Source organism: Salvelinus fontinalis, chromosome 19, assembly GCF_029448725.1.
Source record: "Salvelinus fontinalis isolate EN_2023a chromosome 19, ASM2944872v1, whole genome shotgun sequence".
Taxonomy (NCBI): domain Eukaryota; kingdom Metazoa; phylum Chordata; class Actinopteri; order Salmoniformes; family Salmonidae; genus Salvelinus; species Salvelinus fontinalis.
This window is the reverse complement of record NC_074683.1, coordinates 4,738,768-4,756,922: the sequence shown is the minus strand read 5'-3', so window position 1 is coordinate 4,756,922 and position 18,155 is coordinate 4,738,768. Positions and strand designations below refer to the sequence as shown.

General features: G+C 43.9%; 1 protein-coding gene across 1 annotated transcript; it reads left to right on the top strand.

Moving 5' to 3' along the window:
- Positions 1–316: 316 nt before the first annotated feature.
- Positions 317–4,728, top strand: cnmd (chondromodulin). The gene is made up of 7 exons (XM_055870462.1): positions 317–466; positions 647–790; positions 1,650–1,790; positions 1,903–2,016; positions 2,583–2,736; positions 3,314–3,498; positions 3,997–4,728. Exons 1-7 carry the CDS (start codon positions 407–409, stop codon positions 4,219–4,221), a joined length of 1,023 nt encoding a protein of 340 aa, XP_055726437.1. The 5' UTR covers positions 317–406; the 3' UTR covers positions 4,222–4,728.
- Positions 4,729–18,155: the final 13,427 nt, after the last annotated feature.

Sequence of the window (18,155 nt, the reverse complement as noted above, 5' to 3'; positions counted from 1 at the left end):
GTGAATATTTTCCATGAACACCTGTAACAGTAAAAAAATCCACGTTTCTCATTGAGAAATGAATTAGTGCAGAAAACAAATTAAAATGTACATTCCAACCATAACAAATAAAATATGAAACTAGTGTAATAGCCTACAGCCTAGCTATTTTATACATGCACCATTTTCACCAACCTCCAAAATGGAACTATGGAGTGTAAATAAATGGTATAATGGTATAAATGGACTAAAACCAGTCTTTAAAAAAACATGCTAAATTCCATTTTGGCGACCACCTGAATTCCTCGTGCCCTCCGTCAGTGGCACGTCATTCACACTGAAGTACTGAAACTGGACATTTCGACCAAAAGAATCCACACCGGTGGCCATACAGACGCGCGCCATCACCATACAGACGCGAGTCATCATGGGAGAGACTTCGGAGAAAGTCCCAATTGCAGAGGACTTTGAACAATGCCTACCACCTGTAAGTAGCCTACATTCAATAATTAAAATGCATTTTCCTGGGAGCAGTAGGCCTAGCCTATTATATTGTCTTTAGTGTGCAAAGTTTGAATTGCAAATTAAATACGGCTTCCTCGTGGCGCTATGCTTTGACATTGACTGTGTGCATTGTTGCTCACTTAGCATTCTGACCTTTCTAAAGGCATACAGTACGTCGGCCACGAAGACCCCCGTTGCTGTTGGTCGTCTCTTGAGATTTGGGGCTGCGGCTCTCATTGCCGGGGCAGTGCTGATGCTTTGCGGATCCATTGGAGCTTTCTACCTCTGGAAAGCCAGTGACAGAAATGTAAGCCTTAATTTATCGTTCATTTGATTCCATATGGGTCATTATATGATGTAACTTAATGCAGATGAGACATGTAAATCTACCTTGAACTTGTGGGAGATGGTCTACCTGTAAGCCTGGGAACGAGAAATGTAGGCTGTGTAGTCTGCTACCATGTCACATTCTTTTAATGAAAAATATGTTATTTTGGTAAACAAATCTCTGCACATAGTCAATAATTCATCATAAAAAACCATCTACTATATTACCAGTCGATGACGGGCATTGAAAAGGGCATTTGGATTTGCTGGTCGAAATCTTATTAAATGTCTGTTAAATAATGTCATTATTTCTATATCAACCTTTCCAATTTCACATTAGAATCACATAGCTTTCATGTGAATATTTTGGGCATGTAACTAAGGCTTGGTGGTGGTGACTGTCTCATTAGAGATACTTCAATATTTATTTGTGTTATAATGGGCTCACCTGTAGGGCAAACATCTCAGGATAGATCCAAGTCAAGGCCCTGCTGCCCTCCTCTGAGACATTATATTCAAATCAGCTGTGTGATTGGACTACACATCATACAGTCTTTTAAGTGTTGCACATGAGAATACAAGGAGGGGAGGTATTTTGAAGCATTGTGTCATGGTAGGATTTTGCAGTAAAGAATATTGTTAGAAAGCCTGCTGGCCTATCTCTGGCTGTTATAATTGTAGGTCTGGGTACTACACATAGAGCTTTATAACATTCTATTGAGCACTTGTAGCTCATAGCTGGCAAGTTAAATATTTCAATAATTACTATGAGTGTTTACTGTATGTATTATGCATGACCTTGAATATCATTGTAACTTTCAATTTTATAATATCATTAGGTGTACAATGTACACTACAGTATGAGCATCAATGGAAAGGTGGAGGAGGGTTCCATGGAAATCGATTCCGATAATAATCTGGAAAGGTTTCGAACTGGGAGTGGAAATGACGAGGCGTTGGAGATTCATGACTTTCACATTGTGAGTTGTACATATTTTCTCTCCAAAGTAGTTCAACGGAGAGTTGGCATGTGCTTAGGAAAGTAGCAAAGATGTGAGTGTAAATATCCCATCTCCCTGACTCCTGCTTCAGGGAATTACAGGAATCCGGTTCTCTGGAGGGGAGAAGTGTTATATTAAATCGCAAATCAAGGCCAATCTTCCAGAGGTGGAGACGCTCAACAAGGAGTCATTGATGTTTGACCTGGTACAGTAAGATACACTCTTAGAAAAAAAGGAGCTATCTAGAACCTAAAAGGGTTCTCCGGCTGTCCCCATAGGAGAACCCTTTGAAGAACCCTTTTTGGTTCCAGGTAGAACCCTTTTGCTTGCAGGTCGAACCCTTTTGGGTTCCATGTAGGACCCTTCCCACAGACGGTTCTACATGGAACCCAAAAGGGTTCTATGTGGAACTGGAAAGGGTTCTCTCTGGAACCAAAAAGGGTTCTCCTATGGGGACAGCGTAAGAAGAAGAATTTTGGAAACCTTTTTTTCTAAGAGTGTATATACTAAACATAACTAGCCATAATGCTATAACTGACCATATTACACTAACTTTATGTGAAAATATAGACACCCCCTTCTGTTCTAGATTTTCATTTATATTACTCAAGCATATGTCAATGATTCATTACAGCTTTACATAAACAAACTAATTTGTTTACATACATTTTTTATGGAATGACATAGATGTAAAATGTATTATAAATGGTGATAAGCCTGTGGACATACTGTATTAATAATGGCCTCATGAGGTGTCTTTCACCCTGTCAGGAAGATGAGATCATGCCAGTGAAGTTTGATGAAGAGTCTCTGATGTGGGTGGCTGCTGACCAGCCCCTGAAGGACAGCAGCTTCCTCAGCACCAAGATCCTGGACCTTTGTGGAGACCTGCCCATCTTCTGGCTCCACCCCACCTATCCTAAAGGTTCCTCTGTCATGGCTCTTGCTTATCACATGGCTTGGTGATAGAATGAGAAACACAAAGTTAAGCGTAGAATAGGTGTTGGCTGTTCTAGAATGAGATTTGTAATTGTTATAGAACGAGATTATAGATTGCAAAAGAGATATAGTTGTTATAGAATGAGAAGTGATAGACTGCAAACCACAAGACAGGAGATGTAGAACTGGTTTTCCCAATTTACAGTAGAACTGTCCTGGTCGTCTACCCAATAATAAACACAGATCAGTCAGTGGCCCTTCATCTGTAAACGTTATTTACATGCTTTTACCATTCCGATTTGTTTTTCAAAAGTTAGCAAGACAACCTGAACATTCTCAGGATGTACATTATTTGGAGACTTAAACAAGAGTCCCCTATTGTCTTACATTAAAAAAGAATGATCTTGAAATATGCAAGGAATCCTTGATATCACTAACTAATTAAATTATTCAGCACAACTGAGAGAGACCGAGTATATGTAGAATTTTGCTCGGAGGACATTTGTGGTGTGTCTAGTGGTTATTGACCCAATACCTATGCCTCCTGTGGCTTCATGGAACAGATGGAGTGAGGAGAAAGAGAGACACCCAGAGAGCCAAGCGTCAGTTTGACATGGAGGAGTTTGAGGCAGCTGCTGAGGAGAGGAACACAGTGAGCCGTGCAGAGAATAGCACCTCCAAGAGAGCCACAGAGGAGGAGGGCTCAGCAGCCACCGGCTCTGCCTACAACCCAGAAAACCCCTACCATGTGAGTACTGAGAATTCTGTACACTTTAAAGAGGAGTTGTTTTCTTCAAGCTTTGATTTTATTTAAGCACCCCAGGTTTCCTTTGTAAGATACATCACTGAATGGTGAGCTTCCAAGTCTGTGTTAGGGCAAAACATGTCATAACATCCTTGACAATGAGTTCTACAGTGGGGGGGATCTGTACAAACCCACACTCAATGCTCACTAGATTAGTTGGAATGAAGTGCCATGGGTGGGTAGGTGTTAGATGAACAGCTGCAATCTAAGGTCACTAGTAGTAGGTGATAACTTACACCCCATGTTTATGGCCCTGCACTTCACAAACTGAAGTGAAAATCATTACCCCCTTAGCCACTGCATGTTGATTCAGCTTGTTAGAACCGTAGGCTATGCCTAAAAGAGGACAGTTGGAAAACTGAAAAGAAATGGTGTACTGCATATGAATTTTATTTGAAAACATTGAACAGAAACATGAATAATTTACCTCCCACTCCACAGCGCAATCAGGAGGGAGAGGAGGGCACCATGACCTTTGACCCAATGCTAGACCACCAGGGGATCTGCTGCTCAGAGTGCCGACGCAGCTACACCCACTGTCAGAGGATTTGCGAACCGCTGGGCGGCCACTGGCCTTGGCCCTACAACTACAGAGGCTGTCAGGTAGCTTGTCGAGTGATTCTGCCTTGCCGCTGGTGGGTGGCCCGCATATTAGGTATTGTGTAAGTAGGACACCCATTTTCTCAAGCCAAATATACCAATTATACCAAATACACCAAACGTCTGAAAGGTCATGTTCTGTAAGCAATATTATAATTTCTATGCAGATATTTATTTTGTAACTTTTCAATTTGGTTGTAAATACCTGATAGCAGCAGGCGAGCTATGCTTGTTAGGATGAAACAGGGACCTCAGCCGCATGATTTAGTCGGAAAATGCCAGCTAAGACAAATTTCCACCTGGACCCTCGTGGCAACATTTAGCATATACAGCACGTACGCCTTCTCTGCAGGCAACACTTGAAAAAAACAAAAAGGCCAAAACAAATGAAGCACAGCAGTAGCTTTTGATTTAGGAAATAAACATACCTAGTTTCTGTCTTTTCTTTTCAACATATCTTTTCAGTAAACATATTAGCCTACCAATGCTTTTTGCACTATACTGTCTTTGATGGAATGTTTGGAAATGTATACAGTGATCATTATAAATGCTTAATAAAGATAATGTACAGTTTCTATGACTGTATGGTGTAAGTTTCCCCTGAAACTAATTACAGTACTAATCACATCTTCGTTAATGTGAAATGAGTGTCAGGGAAACTGTTAGGACATTTCAGTAAAAGACAGGTGTGGAGGGAGGTTAAGTAGCCACATAACATGATCACAATGTCCTGCCAACCCATTTCCCACCAAAACCTAGATTGGAGTATATGTGTAAACCCCCCCCCCCCCCCCCCCCCCATCTACAAATCAAAGGAAATCAGACCAGCATATCTAAAGCCATATTGCAATTTCCTAAATAATTGAAAAGGGTCACGCTGAGATCGAGTTGATTTCACATGGAATTATCCCTGCTCGTCAACTTACAACAAATGTGAAATTGCACCCGTTTTGTCTGTGAAGCGCCATTGAAAGCATGTAGCAGTGTGAAGGCGAAACACAAAGAGATGCTTGTGTTGATGCAGAGATCTTTCCTGGTTTTTCATGGGGTCGAGGTGCTTATCACATCTGCAGTACTGATAAGACAGTACGTTTGCCTCCGTAGGCTATATAATATTAATCCCCCTCCCACGTCTGCAGATGCACTTAAAGGAAGGTGACAAGCATGACATATCCAGGACCTCCTGATGGCTCGTGCTCTGAAGTGCAACCGCCAAAAGAGCCCCAAGTACCCTGAAGTGATGTAAATTTGCAGGGGGGAGTCCAATTTCCATCACTGCGCTGTCACTGTCATGGTCATTAAACTAAATCAACCCGCTGTGTGTCACATAGCTCCCAATTTAAAGTCCTCTCAATAATGGAGTTATACTTGGACTGTAGATTGCAGCGCTGTATTGTATCTATGACCTGACAGCAGTAAGAGCAAGAGTAGACTAGGCTGCCATTTATTTTGTCTCTTAGAAATGACAGCCTGACAGTGCGTGTGAATATAAGAGGTAGCATAAAATAATTAATTTATCATATTGACCCCATTGGATCTCAGTGAAGTATGAACTTCAGTTCAACTAAGTCAGTTCAACTAAGTCAGATATATGTCATTTATGTAATTGAAGGTCAATTAAGAAGATAGCGTATAATGAAGGCCACTAGGTCACCATTTTTGCACAGTGTGGATATATCATGGTTAAAGAAACAACACTAAGGAAAACATTCTGAATCTACAGACAACCAGAAAAGAGGGAAAAACTCACAAAGCCAAGAAAAAATCTCAATCACCACAAAGCAAAGCCAAAAAAACAATTTACACTGAGAGAATTCCATTGCCCAGAACAATAGAAGTAATGGTATCCCCGGGCCACAGTCTAAAAAACGTGTTTCCTTTCACCGTCCCTAGAAGAGAAATGTACCCCTGTAGAGGGTGGAAGAGACAAATGTGTTGGAGGAGCAGCAGCCCCAGTGTGTTTGTCTCCCCTCTGGAGCCATGCTTACCCAGGGAGCCCTTCAGGCCAGGGAACAAACAGGCCTTTGTGAGCACTGACCCGCTGTGCCCAGCAGCCAGACTGCAAACCTCCACTCCCTTGCTAATGGGAAACCATAGACACAGAGTCCAACTCAGCCCACTACAGCCCAGGGCGGGGGAGTGCCAGGCTTTTCTCGCATCCACCTGCGCTTTCATCATCGTCCATCAAAACAAGGACAGGCTGGCAGGGTTCTGACTGCAGCTGTGTGAAACCGCAAGAACGCAAGCTCAAAAGGTTATTTTTTTCTTTCACAGGCACCTGCATACCTCAATGTAATACAATGTAGACACTTGTAACTAGTAACGATTTTATTTGATACATGGGGGCTTACTAATCAAGCTTTTGCACTTTCTGGAATATGCCGTGAATACATGAGGGGGTCTGTTGGAAAAGGCTTGTTGTTGCCTCTAACACATTAGTAGTGCGAGCCACACTGGCAGGCATTCCCTGCATTTGATTGCATGTTTGCCATTACATCCAGACATTAATAGAATAAGCGGTAGTGACAGTCCGTTTTGCATCTAACCCAGTACACAGAAAACCTTTCAGACCTGCTCATTATGTTTTTCCGCAAGAGAACACTGAAATGCTTTCATTGTTAGTGGCATTTTCAGAAAAGAGCGCGTAACATGACTTGATTTTATTCCATGGAAATATCAACATAGCCACCTACATGTTTCTTTTATTTTCCCTTGTATGGTGAGAAGGATTTTGGAACATGGATGAAAAGCTTTTTAATCCCATGGTTGAGTGACCACTAGCCCAGTGGTCTGACTCCCCTTTCTGTTAGCAGGTCCCTCTGAAGTTATCCAGCCTTAGGCTTTAGTGGCAGCCTTCCCTCTCACTTATTTAGTATGCAAGCCCCAAATGCCCATTAATTAAATGCCTGCTGGTTCTGTACAAAAAGGCTTGCCCTGTTTATTCCAGTACGTTCAAACTGTAAATTGCTTATTCAGATCTGTTTGCATCTAACGAAACAACACTAGTACTTAATGAAATGTTGAAATTCTCCTAGGCACCAGCATCTCTCTACATGCACTGTTCACTGTCTACTTTGCCTCTCCATGTATTGCACTAGATCGGATCTACAGTTTCCTTCTTTTACTTGAATTTCAAACCTGTGTGTAGGTGGAGTGTAGGTGTAAACTGGCCATTATAGAGGACTGTATGATTGGTTCTTGGTTCGAAAGAGATGGTTAGTATGGTGGGCGTTTCCATATTGCATCTGACTACAGAGAAAGCCACAGTGATGGAGGTTGGTTATCTTTATAATACAGAGAGGGATTGTATAGACTTGCTTTGAGAAAGGTTTACTACCCCTAAGGACGAAGGCATTCTGCTTCCAGACCACCTACTGTACTTTTACCTTGTTAGTAAATGCTTTGAGATTAAGGCAGTACTAAAGTCTATGTAATACAACGGGATTGTTTCTCAGGCTTTCCCGATGTGTTTGCAGAAACCTTTCCACTGGTGTTGTACTCCTATTCTAGACGGGCTTTGGGAGAGCTATAGATATCTCAAGGCACAAATCAAAACTTCACATTTGCAAATTGTAAAGTTAGTAGCTCCTCCGCACAAATGTCAAGAGGCTTACAACATGAAAGAGTAAGTTGTCCAAAAGTGTTGCTGGGAGTACTGACAAAGTTTATGAAGAAGAAAGTAAATGTGTTTTTAATCCTCTGCAGCACGTGCAACAATGAGAGCCTGAGCGCTTAGATATGCCATCCCTGGGGCAGGCTCCATACTTAAGGCTTACAACAGCCTCATTATCTCCCTCCACTCACATCAGATCCTAGCAGCAGTTTGTCACAGGCAGACTCCTCTCTGCCAGTAGGCATCAGACCAATACTCCTGCAACACTACTGTACATAATTACCATATGGACAGCATTTTGAGCCAGACGGAAGACTAAAAAGCCCTCCAGGCAGATTCCCCAGATAACTAAATTAATTTTTTAAAATCTAATTTCCATCTAATTTGCAGCAAATTATTATACAGAAGTATTTTTTTACATTAATTTATAGAACAGATCAAACAAAGGTTCATACTTTGATTTTTGGGGAGTTGTTATTTTGATATACTTTTTTTCATGTATTTTTAATCCTCCCTGTTTTTCATCGGATCTCTATATATATTCACACACTATAATAAAACATACAACAAATTAATAACTGTCAGCACACATGAAATGCTTGTCTGGGCTGTGTGAGCAGTTGCAGTGAGAAGTCCCTTTACCTGCCGCCCCACTGATTAATTAATTTCACACTGTTTAATTAAATCCACAGTCTGGGGAGTCTCGGTGCCACCATGGGAAACCGTATCTGGGTCTTGTGTGCACAGAGATTACTTAGGGAAGGTCTCAGACAACTTCTCTCTCTCCCTCTCACGCAGAAGTTGACACCGACGTCACAGTCTCTGGGGACGTAAGACCATGATTGTCTCAATGTCATCTGCCAGTCATGGAACAACTGCAGGGAACAGGATAGCACACACAATTTGTTTCTGTGTGATTTGGCATTCATTTGCTGTGACAGGAAAAGGTCCAACAATAATTGACAATAAGAGATTATGGGAGAAAAGTGGGGATCAGAAAGAAAACACAAAGTTAACAAGACAAGGAAGATTTCTTAGCAAAAAAAGTGATGATTCTAAAAAATGTATAGAAAGACAAACCATTTCACACTGTGCATTGTCTAAGTATAGCCGGTTATTTGAGATGTTTCCTGTGATATTCCGCTCGGATGAGTTGCTATACCAGATCGTCTCCTAGATCAAAACAACACAAATTGGTTGTGTTGTAAAGGAGTTTTCCATGACCCCAGTGTCTGTGCCACAGCATCACTGTGTGTGCCAGGCTGTCAAAGCACTAGAGCAGCTCCAGAAGATGAAGTGCATGAGTGTCTGTAACACAGCAGGTATCAAAGCAGTGTGGGTTGGAAAGCACGCTTTTCCCCCTCCGCCCTCTATTCACTAATAGGAACATATTTTAGGAGAAATATCATGCACAGATTGAATAGGACGTTGTTCAAATGAGCCTGTAATTGCATGATTATGATAGTGATTTTCTGTACATGCGTAGTGATTATATCATTTCGGGGATTATGATTATGATAGTGATTTTCTGTACATGCGTAGTGATTATATCATTTCGGGGATTATGATTATGATAGTGATTTTCTGTACATGCGTAGTGATTATATCATTTCGGGGATTATGATTATGATAGTGATTTTCTGTACATGCGTAGTGATTATATCATTTCGGGGATTATGATTATGAGTTCGTACGGATGTTTGATGAGAATATATCTGGTCCATTTCATTTTGGCACTTGAAAGTCACTCCTTTGAGATTGATTCCGTTAAATCTTTAGCGCAGCCTACTGGGGAAATGTGAAATGGGCAGAGAAGCAGACAAAGGAGGTAAACAATGTTGTATTCTGACACTGGAAAAAGAAAAAGGGATTACATACATAAATGTGTAAATAGGAATGTGTTTGACATTCACATGAATTGAAGATCAAAAGAAAAACCAAGAACCTACATGGGGCCTTAAGAGTGACTTTAAGCAATATCTTACACAAATCACATTGTTATCCATGATTTGATTCATGGATGCTGTTTAATATGTCTGGGTATAAATTATTGTATCTCCCAAAACATAAAAGAAAATGCAACCATTGACATCTTTATAAATAACACACACGTACTTTACATTCTGCCAGGTACAGGATGTAACGTTAGAGTACAGAAACTCTCGTTCAGAACATTATTATATTGCATTAAAATGATCTGGCCCTGACAGCTAGTTACGATCTTTTCATAACAGGTTGAAAGTCAGCTTCTCGCTCCAGAAGGGAACTTTCCATACACTATGGGGAGCAATAGAATTTCTCCTGAAATAGTTCTGTAGATTGATAAGGTATTGAATAGAAGAAATCCTTCCTATCTGCGCTTGCCTTGTCCTGTGACAGGACCCATCAGGTGCTCACCCCCCCCTCTTTCTGACCCCATTCTGCCATCTCCGTTTTCCTTCTTTTCCACTCGCAGGTCTTTTATAAAGTGTCTCCATGCATTACACATTTAACAATGCATTAAAAATAGGCCACCATCAGTCATTCAGCAGGGAAGGCAGAATCCACCGGTGTCTCTGATTTGATAGGTTTCTCTAGGATTGGGATGTAAAGGACCAACACAAACGTTGAAGTCAATGTCAGAGGAATGCTTTCTCTCAGACTCTCTGAGACGGAAATATACATTTGTGTCCTAATAATTTGTCATGCCCTCTCTGACACAGTTTTGATATTAAATAGGAGAACTAATTCGGTTATAAGCTCTTTCAAAATTCTCATTAAATTCTCAGTATATTGCTGAGGTACAGTAGCATTTGTAGAAACGGAGCACTATTTTCTATGCATCTGGGTAATCTCTTTATAGGTGGTAAGAGCATGTAATGCTGGATATGTGACAACACTAACTGCCTTAAGGCCAAGTTTTCCAGGTAAACATCTGAAACAATACAATCATATTACGGGCTGAGGCATATCAACTTATAGTGTGTATGATGTAGGTTGTAGGTGAAACAAGATGTAATGGTCGGGAGTGAGCCAAGGCCTGAGGTGTCACTCTCTCTGTCTGAGTGTCACGTGCCAAAAAGCAGATGTTCAACTGATGACCATCTCACAACGCCACAGGTTTTGTTACTAAAACAGCAGTATACCACTAACAACAGTAAATGTGACGTCTAGAGTCAGACGTGAGACTGAGAGTGCAAAACCAATAAAGTTAATGAGGAACAGTGTAACGATTGTCGTCTGGAGAAGGAGAGGAGGACCAAGGTGCAGCGTGGTAAGTGTCCATAATTAGATTTAATAAAACTGAACACGACAAAATACAAAAATAACAAAGTGAATGATAACGAAAACCGAAACAGTCCTGAAATGTGAAAACAAACACCCACAACACACAATGGAAAACAGGCTACCTAAATATGGCTACCAATCAGAGACAACGATAAACAGCTGCCTCTGATTGGGAACCACACCAGGCCAAACACATAGAAAAACAACAACCTAGAAAAAAGAACATAGACTGCCCACCCTAACTCACGCCCTTACCAAACTAAAATAGAGACACAAAAACGGAACTAAGGACGCGACAAACAGCCATAAGATATTTGTCATTTACAGAAACTCGGACATAATTCTAGTCATTATCAAAAATAAGATAAAGAGGACCTCTTGTTACTATAAAATGCATTTTATTACTGATCAAAATAAATCAGTCTTGGAATTACATTCATTGGACAACAATGAATAGGCCATCTTAGCAATACAGTGGCTTGCGAAAGTATTCACCCCCTTTGGCATTTTCCCTATTTTGTTGCCTTACAACCTGGAATTAAAATTGATTTTTTGGAGGGGTTTGTATCATTTGATTTACACAGCATGCCTACCACTTTGAAGATGCCTAATATTTTTTTATTGTGAAACAAACAAGAAATAAGACAAAAAAATGAAAACTTGAGCGTGCAAAACTTTTCACAACCCAAAGTAAATACTTTGTAGAGCCACCTTTGGCAGCAATTACAGCTGCAAGTATCTTTCTGTATTTCTCTATAAGCTTGGCACATCTAGCCACTGGCAAAACTTCTCCAGCTCCTTCAAGTTGGATGGGTTCCGCTGGTGTACAGCAATATTTAGGTCATACCACAGATTCTCAATTGGATTGAGGTCTGGGCTTTGACTAGGCCATTCCAAGACATTTCAATGTTTCCCCTTAAATCACTCGAGTGTTGCTTTAGCAGTATGCTTAGGGTAATTGTCCTGCTGGAAGGTCAATCCCACTTCCCAGTTTCAAATCTCTGGAAGACTGAAACAGGTTTCCCTCAAGAATTTCCCTGTATTTAGCACCATCCATCATTCCTTCAATTCTGATCAGTTTCCCAGTCCCCGCCGATGGAAAACATCCCCACAGCATGATACTGCCACCACCATACTTCACTGTGGGGATGGTATTCTCGGGGTGATGGGAGGTGTTGGGTTTGTACCAGAAATAAATGTTTCCTTGATGGCCAAAAAGCTCAATTTTAGTCTCATCTGGCCTAGTACCTTCTTCCATATGTTTGGGAAGTCTCCCACATGTAACGGTAGTCCTCCTCCTCTTCAACCGAAAAGGAGGAGTAGTGATGGAACCAAGGCGCAGCGGGTTGTGAACACATAATTTATTTAAAGACAAGACGAAAAAACACGAACTTCACTTTAACTAACAAAACAACAAACGGAGTAGACAGACCTGGACGACGAACTTACATTAAACACGAAGAACGCACGAACAGGGAAAATAGACTACACAAAATGACGATGTACAAAAACAAACCGAACAGTCCCGTATGGTGCGACAAACACTGACACAGGAGACAACCACCCACAACAAACAGTGTGAAAACACCTACCTTAATATGACTCTCAATCAGAGGAAATGAAAAACACCTGCCTCTAATTGAGAGCCATATTAGGTACCCATTAACCAACATAGAAACAGAAAACATAGACTGCCCACCCAAACTCACGTCCTGACCAACTAACACATACAAAAACTAACAGAAAACAGGTCAGGAACGTGACATAACCCCCCCCCCTTAAGGTGCGAACTCCGGGCGCACCAGCACAAAGTCTAGGGGAGGGTCTGGGTGGGCATCTGACCACGGTGGTGGCTCAGGCTCAGGGCGAGGTCCCCACCCCACCATAGTCAATGGTTAGAATGACCACCCCCTTAGAATGACCACCCTCCTTCTCCATCCACCTAATATAAGGGGCAACACCAAGACAAGGTAGCTCAGGACAGCGAGGTAGGTCGAGATAGAGAGGTAGCTCAGGATAGAGAGGTAGCTCAGGATAGAGAGGTAGCTCAGGATAGAGGGGCAACTCCGGACTGAAAGGCAGCTCCGGACAGAGAGACAGCTCTGGACTGAGGGGCAGTTCTGGATTACTGGCAGCTCCGGGCTGGCTGACGGCTCTGGACGCTCATGGCTGGCTGACGGCTCTGGACGCTCATGGCTGGCTGACGGCTCTGGACGCTCATGGCTGGCTGACGGCTCTGGACGCTCATGGCTGGCTGACGGCTCTGGACGCTCATGGCTGGCTGACGGCTCTGGACGCTCATGGCTGGCTGACGGCTCTGGACGCTCATGGCTAGCTGACGGCTCTGGACGCTCATGGCTCACTGACGGCTCTGGACGCTCATGGCTCACTGACGGCTCTGGCAGATCCTGTCTGGTTGGCGGCTCTGGCAGATGCTGTCTGGTTGGCGGCTCTGGCAGATCCTGTCTGGTTGGCGGCTCTGGCAGATCCTGTCTGGTTGGCGGCTCTGGCAGATCCTGTCTGGTTGGCGGCTCTGGCAGATCCTGACTGACGAATGGCTCTAGCGGCTCCTGACTGACTAACGGCTCTGACGGCTCGGGACAGACGGGCGGCTCTAATGGCTCGGGACATACGGATGGCTCAGACGGCGCTGGGGAGACGGATGGCTCAGACGGCGCTGGGGAGACGGATGGCTCAGATGGCGCTGCGGAGACGGATGGCTCAGATGGCGCTGCGGAGACGGATGGCTCAGATGGCGCTGCGGAGACGGATGGCTCAGATGGCGCTGCGGAGACGGATGGCTCAGACTGATCCTGTCTGGCGGAAGGCTCTAGCGGCTCCTGTCTGGCGGAAGGCTCTAGCGGCTCCTGTCTGGCGGAAGGCTCTGTAGGCTCATGGCAGATTGGCGGCTTTGCAGGCTCATGGCAGACGGGCGGCTTTGAAGGCTCAATACAGACGGGCAGTTCATGCGGCGCTTGGCAGATGGACAGTTCAGGCGCCGTTGGGCAGACGACAGACTCTGGCCGGCTGAGACGCACTGTAGGCCTGGTGCGTGGTGCCGGAACTGGAGGCACCGGACTGGAGACACGCACTTCAAGCCTAGTGCGGGGAGCAGGGACAGGGCACACTGGACTCTCAAAGCGTACTATTTGCCTGGTGCGTGGTACCGGCACTGGTGGCACCGGGCTGAGGGCACGCACATCAGGACGAGTACGGGGAGAAGGAACAGTGTGTACAGGGCTCTGGAGACGCACAGGTGGCTTTGTGCGTGGTGCCGGAACTGGAGGCACTGGTGGTACTGGGCTGGGGCGGGGAGGTAGCGCCGGAAATACCGGACCGTGCAAGCGTACTGGCTCCCTTGAGCATTGAGCCTGCCCAACCTTACCTGGTTGAATGCTCCCCGTTGCCCGACCAGTGCGGGGAGGTGGAATAACCCGCACCGGGCTATGTAGGCGAACCGGGGACACCATGTGTAAGGCTGGTGCCATGTATGCCGGCCCGAGGAGACGTACTGGAGACCAGACGCGTTGAGCCGGCTTCATGACACCTGGCTCAATGCCCAATCTAGCCCTACCAGTGCGGGGAGGTAGAATAACCCGCACCGGGCTATGAACACGTACAGTGCGCTCTACTGCGTAACACGGTGTTCGCCCGTACTCCCGCTCTCCACGGATAGCCTGGGAAGTGGGCGCAGGTTTCCTACCTGCCCTCGGCCCACTACCTCTTAGCCCCCCCCCACAAGAAATTTTTGGGGTCTCTTCTCGGGCTTCCAGCCACGTCTCCTTGCTGCCTCCTCATACCACCGCTCTTGGGCTCTCGCTGCCTCCATCTCCTCACGAGCGCGGCGATATTCCCCAATGTGAGCCCAGTGTCCTTTTCCCTCCAATACTTCCTCCCAAGTCCATGAGTCCTGATTTCTTGGCCGCTGCTCAAACTTGCGCTGCTTGGTTCTGGATTGGTGGGTGGTTCTGTAACGGTAGTCCTCCTCCTCTTCATCCGAAGAGGAGGAGCACGGATTGAACCAAGGCGCAGCGGGTTGTGAACACATAATTTATTTAAAGACAAGACGAAAAAACACGAACTTCACTTTAACTAACAAAACAACAAACGCAGTAGACAGACCTGGACGACGAACTTACATTAAACACGAAGAACGCACAAACAGGGAAAATAGACTACACAAAATGACGATGTACAAAAACAAACCGAACAGTCCCGTATGGTGCGACAAACACTGACACAGGAGACAACCACCCACAACAAACAGTGTGAAAACACCTACCTTAATATGACTCTCAATCAGAGGAAATGAAAAACACCTGCCTCTAATTGAGAGCCATATTAGGTACCCATTAACCAACATAGAAACAGAAAACATAGACTGCCCACCCAAACTCACGTCCTGACCAACTAACACATACAAAAACTAACAGAAAACAGGTCAGGAACGTGACACCACATGCCTTTTGGCGAACAACAAACATGTTTGCTTATTTTTTTCTTTTTCTGGTCACTCTTCCGTAAAGCCCAGCTCTGTGGAGTGTACGGCTTAAAGTGGTCCTATGGACAGATACTCCAATCTCCCCTGTGGAGCTTTGCAGCTCTTTCAGGGTCATCTTAGGCCTCTTCTTTGCCTCTCTGATTAATGCTCTCCTTGCCTGGTCCGTGAGTTTTGGTGGGCAGCCCTCTCTTGGCAGGTTTGTTGTGGTGCCATATTCTTTCCATTTTTTATAACGGATTTAATGGTGCTCCGTGGGATGTTCAAAGTTTCTGATATTTTTTATAACCCAACCCTGATCTGTACTTCTCCACAACTTTGTCCCTGACCTGTTTGGAGAGCTCCTTGGCCTTCATGGTGCCGCTTGCTTGGTGGTGCCCCTTGCTTAGTGGTGTTGCAGACTCTGGGGCCTTTCAGAACAGGTGTATATATACTGAGATCATGTGACACTTAGATTGCACACTGGTGGACTTTATTTAACTAATTATGTGACTTCTGGAGGTAATTGCTTACACCAGATCTTATTTAGGGCCTTCATAGCAAAGGGGGTGAATACATATGCACGCACCAATATTCCATTTAGAATTTTTTTGAAACAAGTTATTTTTTTCCATTTCACTTCACCAATTTGGACTATTTTGTGTATGTCCATTACATGAAATCCAAATAAAAATCTATTTAAATGACAGGTTGTAATGCAACAAAATAGGAAAAACGCCAACGGGGATGAATACTTTTGCAAGGCACTGTAATTACAGGCAAACGTCCACGACAGATAAAGACAGAAAAAAACAAGAACATAACAAAATACAAAGCAAGATTTTTTTTTTTTAGTACATATGTCAAAGTAATTTATTGTGTTAAATAGTCAAGTGTCCTCTTACTCAAGTGGAGGTGGGCTTTTAGCTCTAATGTTGCTCAGCTTTCTCCTGTAACTTTGACTTCAATATAGACTGCACCTCTTAAAGTGTCAAAACCTAAGAAGGCGGTATTTATTTTATTTTATTATTTCACCTTTATTTAACCAGGTAGGCTAGTTGAGAACAAGTTCTCATTTACAACTGCGACCTGGCTAAGATAAAGCAAAGCAGTTCAACACATACAACAACACAGAGTTACACATGGAATAAACAAACATACAGTCAATAATACAGTAGAAAAAGTATATATACAGTGTGTGCAAATAAGGTAAGATAAGGGAGGTAAGGCAATAAATAGGCCATGGTGGCGAAGTAATTACAGCATAGCAATTAAACACTGGAGTGATAGGTGTGCAGAAGATGAATGTGCAAGTAGAGATACTGGGGTGCAAAGGAGCAAGATAAATAAATATATACAGTATGGGGATGAGGTAGTTGGATGGGCTATTTACAGATGGGATATGTACAGGTGCAGTGATCTGTAAGCTGCTCTGACAGCTGGTGCTTAAAGTTAGTGAGGGAGATATGAGTCTCCAGCTTCAGTGATTTTTGCAGTTTGTTCCAGTCATAGGCAGCAGAGAACTGGAAGGAAAGGCGGCCAAAGGAGGAATTGGCTTTGGGGGTGACCAGTGAAATATACCTGCTGGAGCGCGTGCTACAGGTGGGTGTTGCTATGGTGACCAGTGAGCTGAGATAAGGCGGGGCTTTACCTAGCAAAGACTTGTAGATGACCTGGAGCCAGTGGGTTTGGCGACGAATATGAAGCGAGGGCCAGCCAACGAGAGCGTACAGGTTGCAGAGGTGGGTAGTATATGGAGCTTTGGTGACAAAATGGATGGCACTGTGATAGACCGCATCCAATTTGTTGAGTAGAGTGTTGGAGGCTATTTTGTAAATGACATCACCGAAGTCGAGGATCGGTAGGATGGTCAGTTTTACGAGGGTATGTTTGGCAGCATGAGTGAAGGAGGTTTTGTTGCAAAATAGGAAGCTGATTCTAGACTTAATTTTGGATTGGAGATGCTTAATGTGAGTCTGGAAGGAGAGTGTACAGTCTAACCAGACACCTAGGTATTTGTCCACATATTCAAACTCAGAACCGTCCAGAGTAGTGATAATGGACGGGCGGGCGGGCAGGTGCGGGCAGCGATCGGTTGAAGAGCATGCACTTAGTTTTGCTTGCATTTAAGAGCAGTTGGAGGTCACGGAAGGAGAGTTGTATGGCATTGAAACTCGTCTGGAGGTTAGTTAACACAGTGTCCAAAGAAGGGCCAGAAGTATACAGAAGGGTGTCGTCTGCGTAGAGGTGGATCAGAGAATCCCCAGCAGCAAGAGCGACATCATTGATATATACAGAGAAGAGAGTCGGCCCGAGAATTGAACCCCCATAGAGAATGCCAGAGGTCCGGACAGCAGGCCCTCTGATTTGACACACTGAACTCTATCTGAGAAGTAGATGGTGAACCAGGCGAGGCAGTCATTTGAGAAACCAAGGCTGTTGAGTCTGCCGATAAGAATGTGGTGATTGACAGAGTCGAAAGCCTTGGCCAGATCGATGAATACGGCTGCACAGTATTGTCTCTTATCGATGGCGTTTATGATATCGTTTAGGACGTTGAGCGTGGCTGAGGTGCACCCATGACCAGTTCTGTAACCGGATTGCATAGCGGAGAAGGTATGGTGGGATTAGAAATGGTTGGTA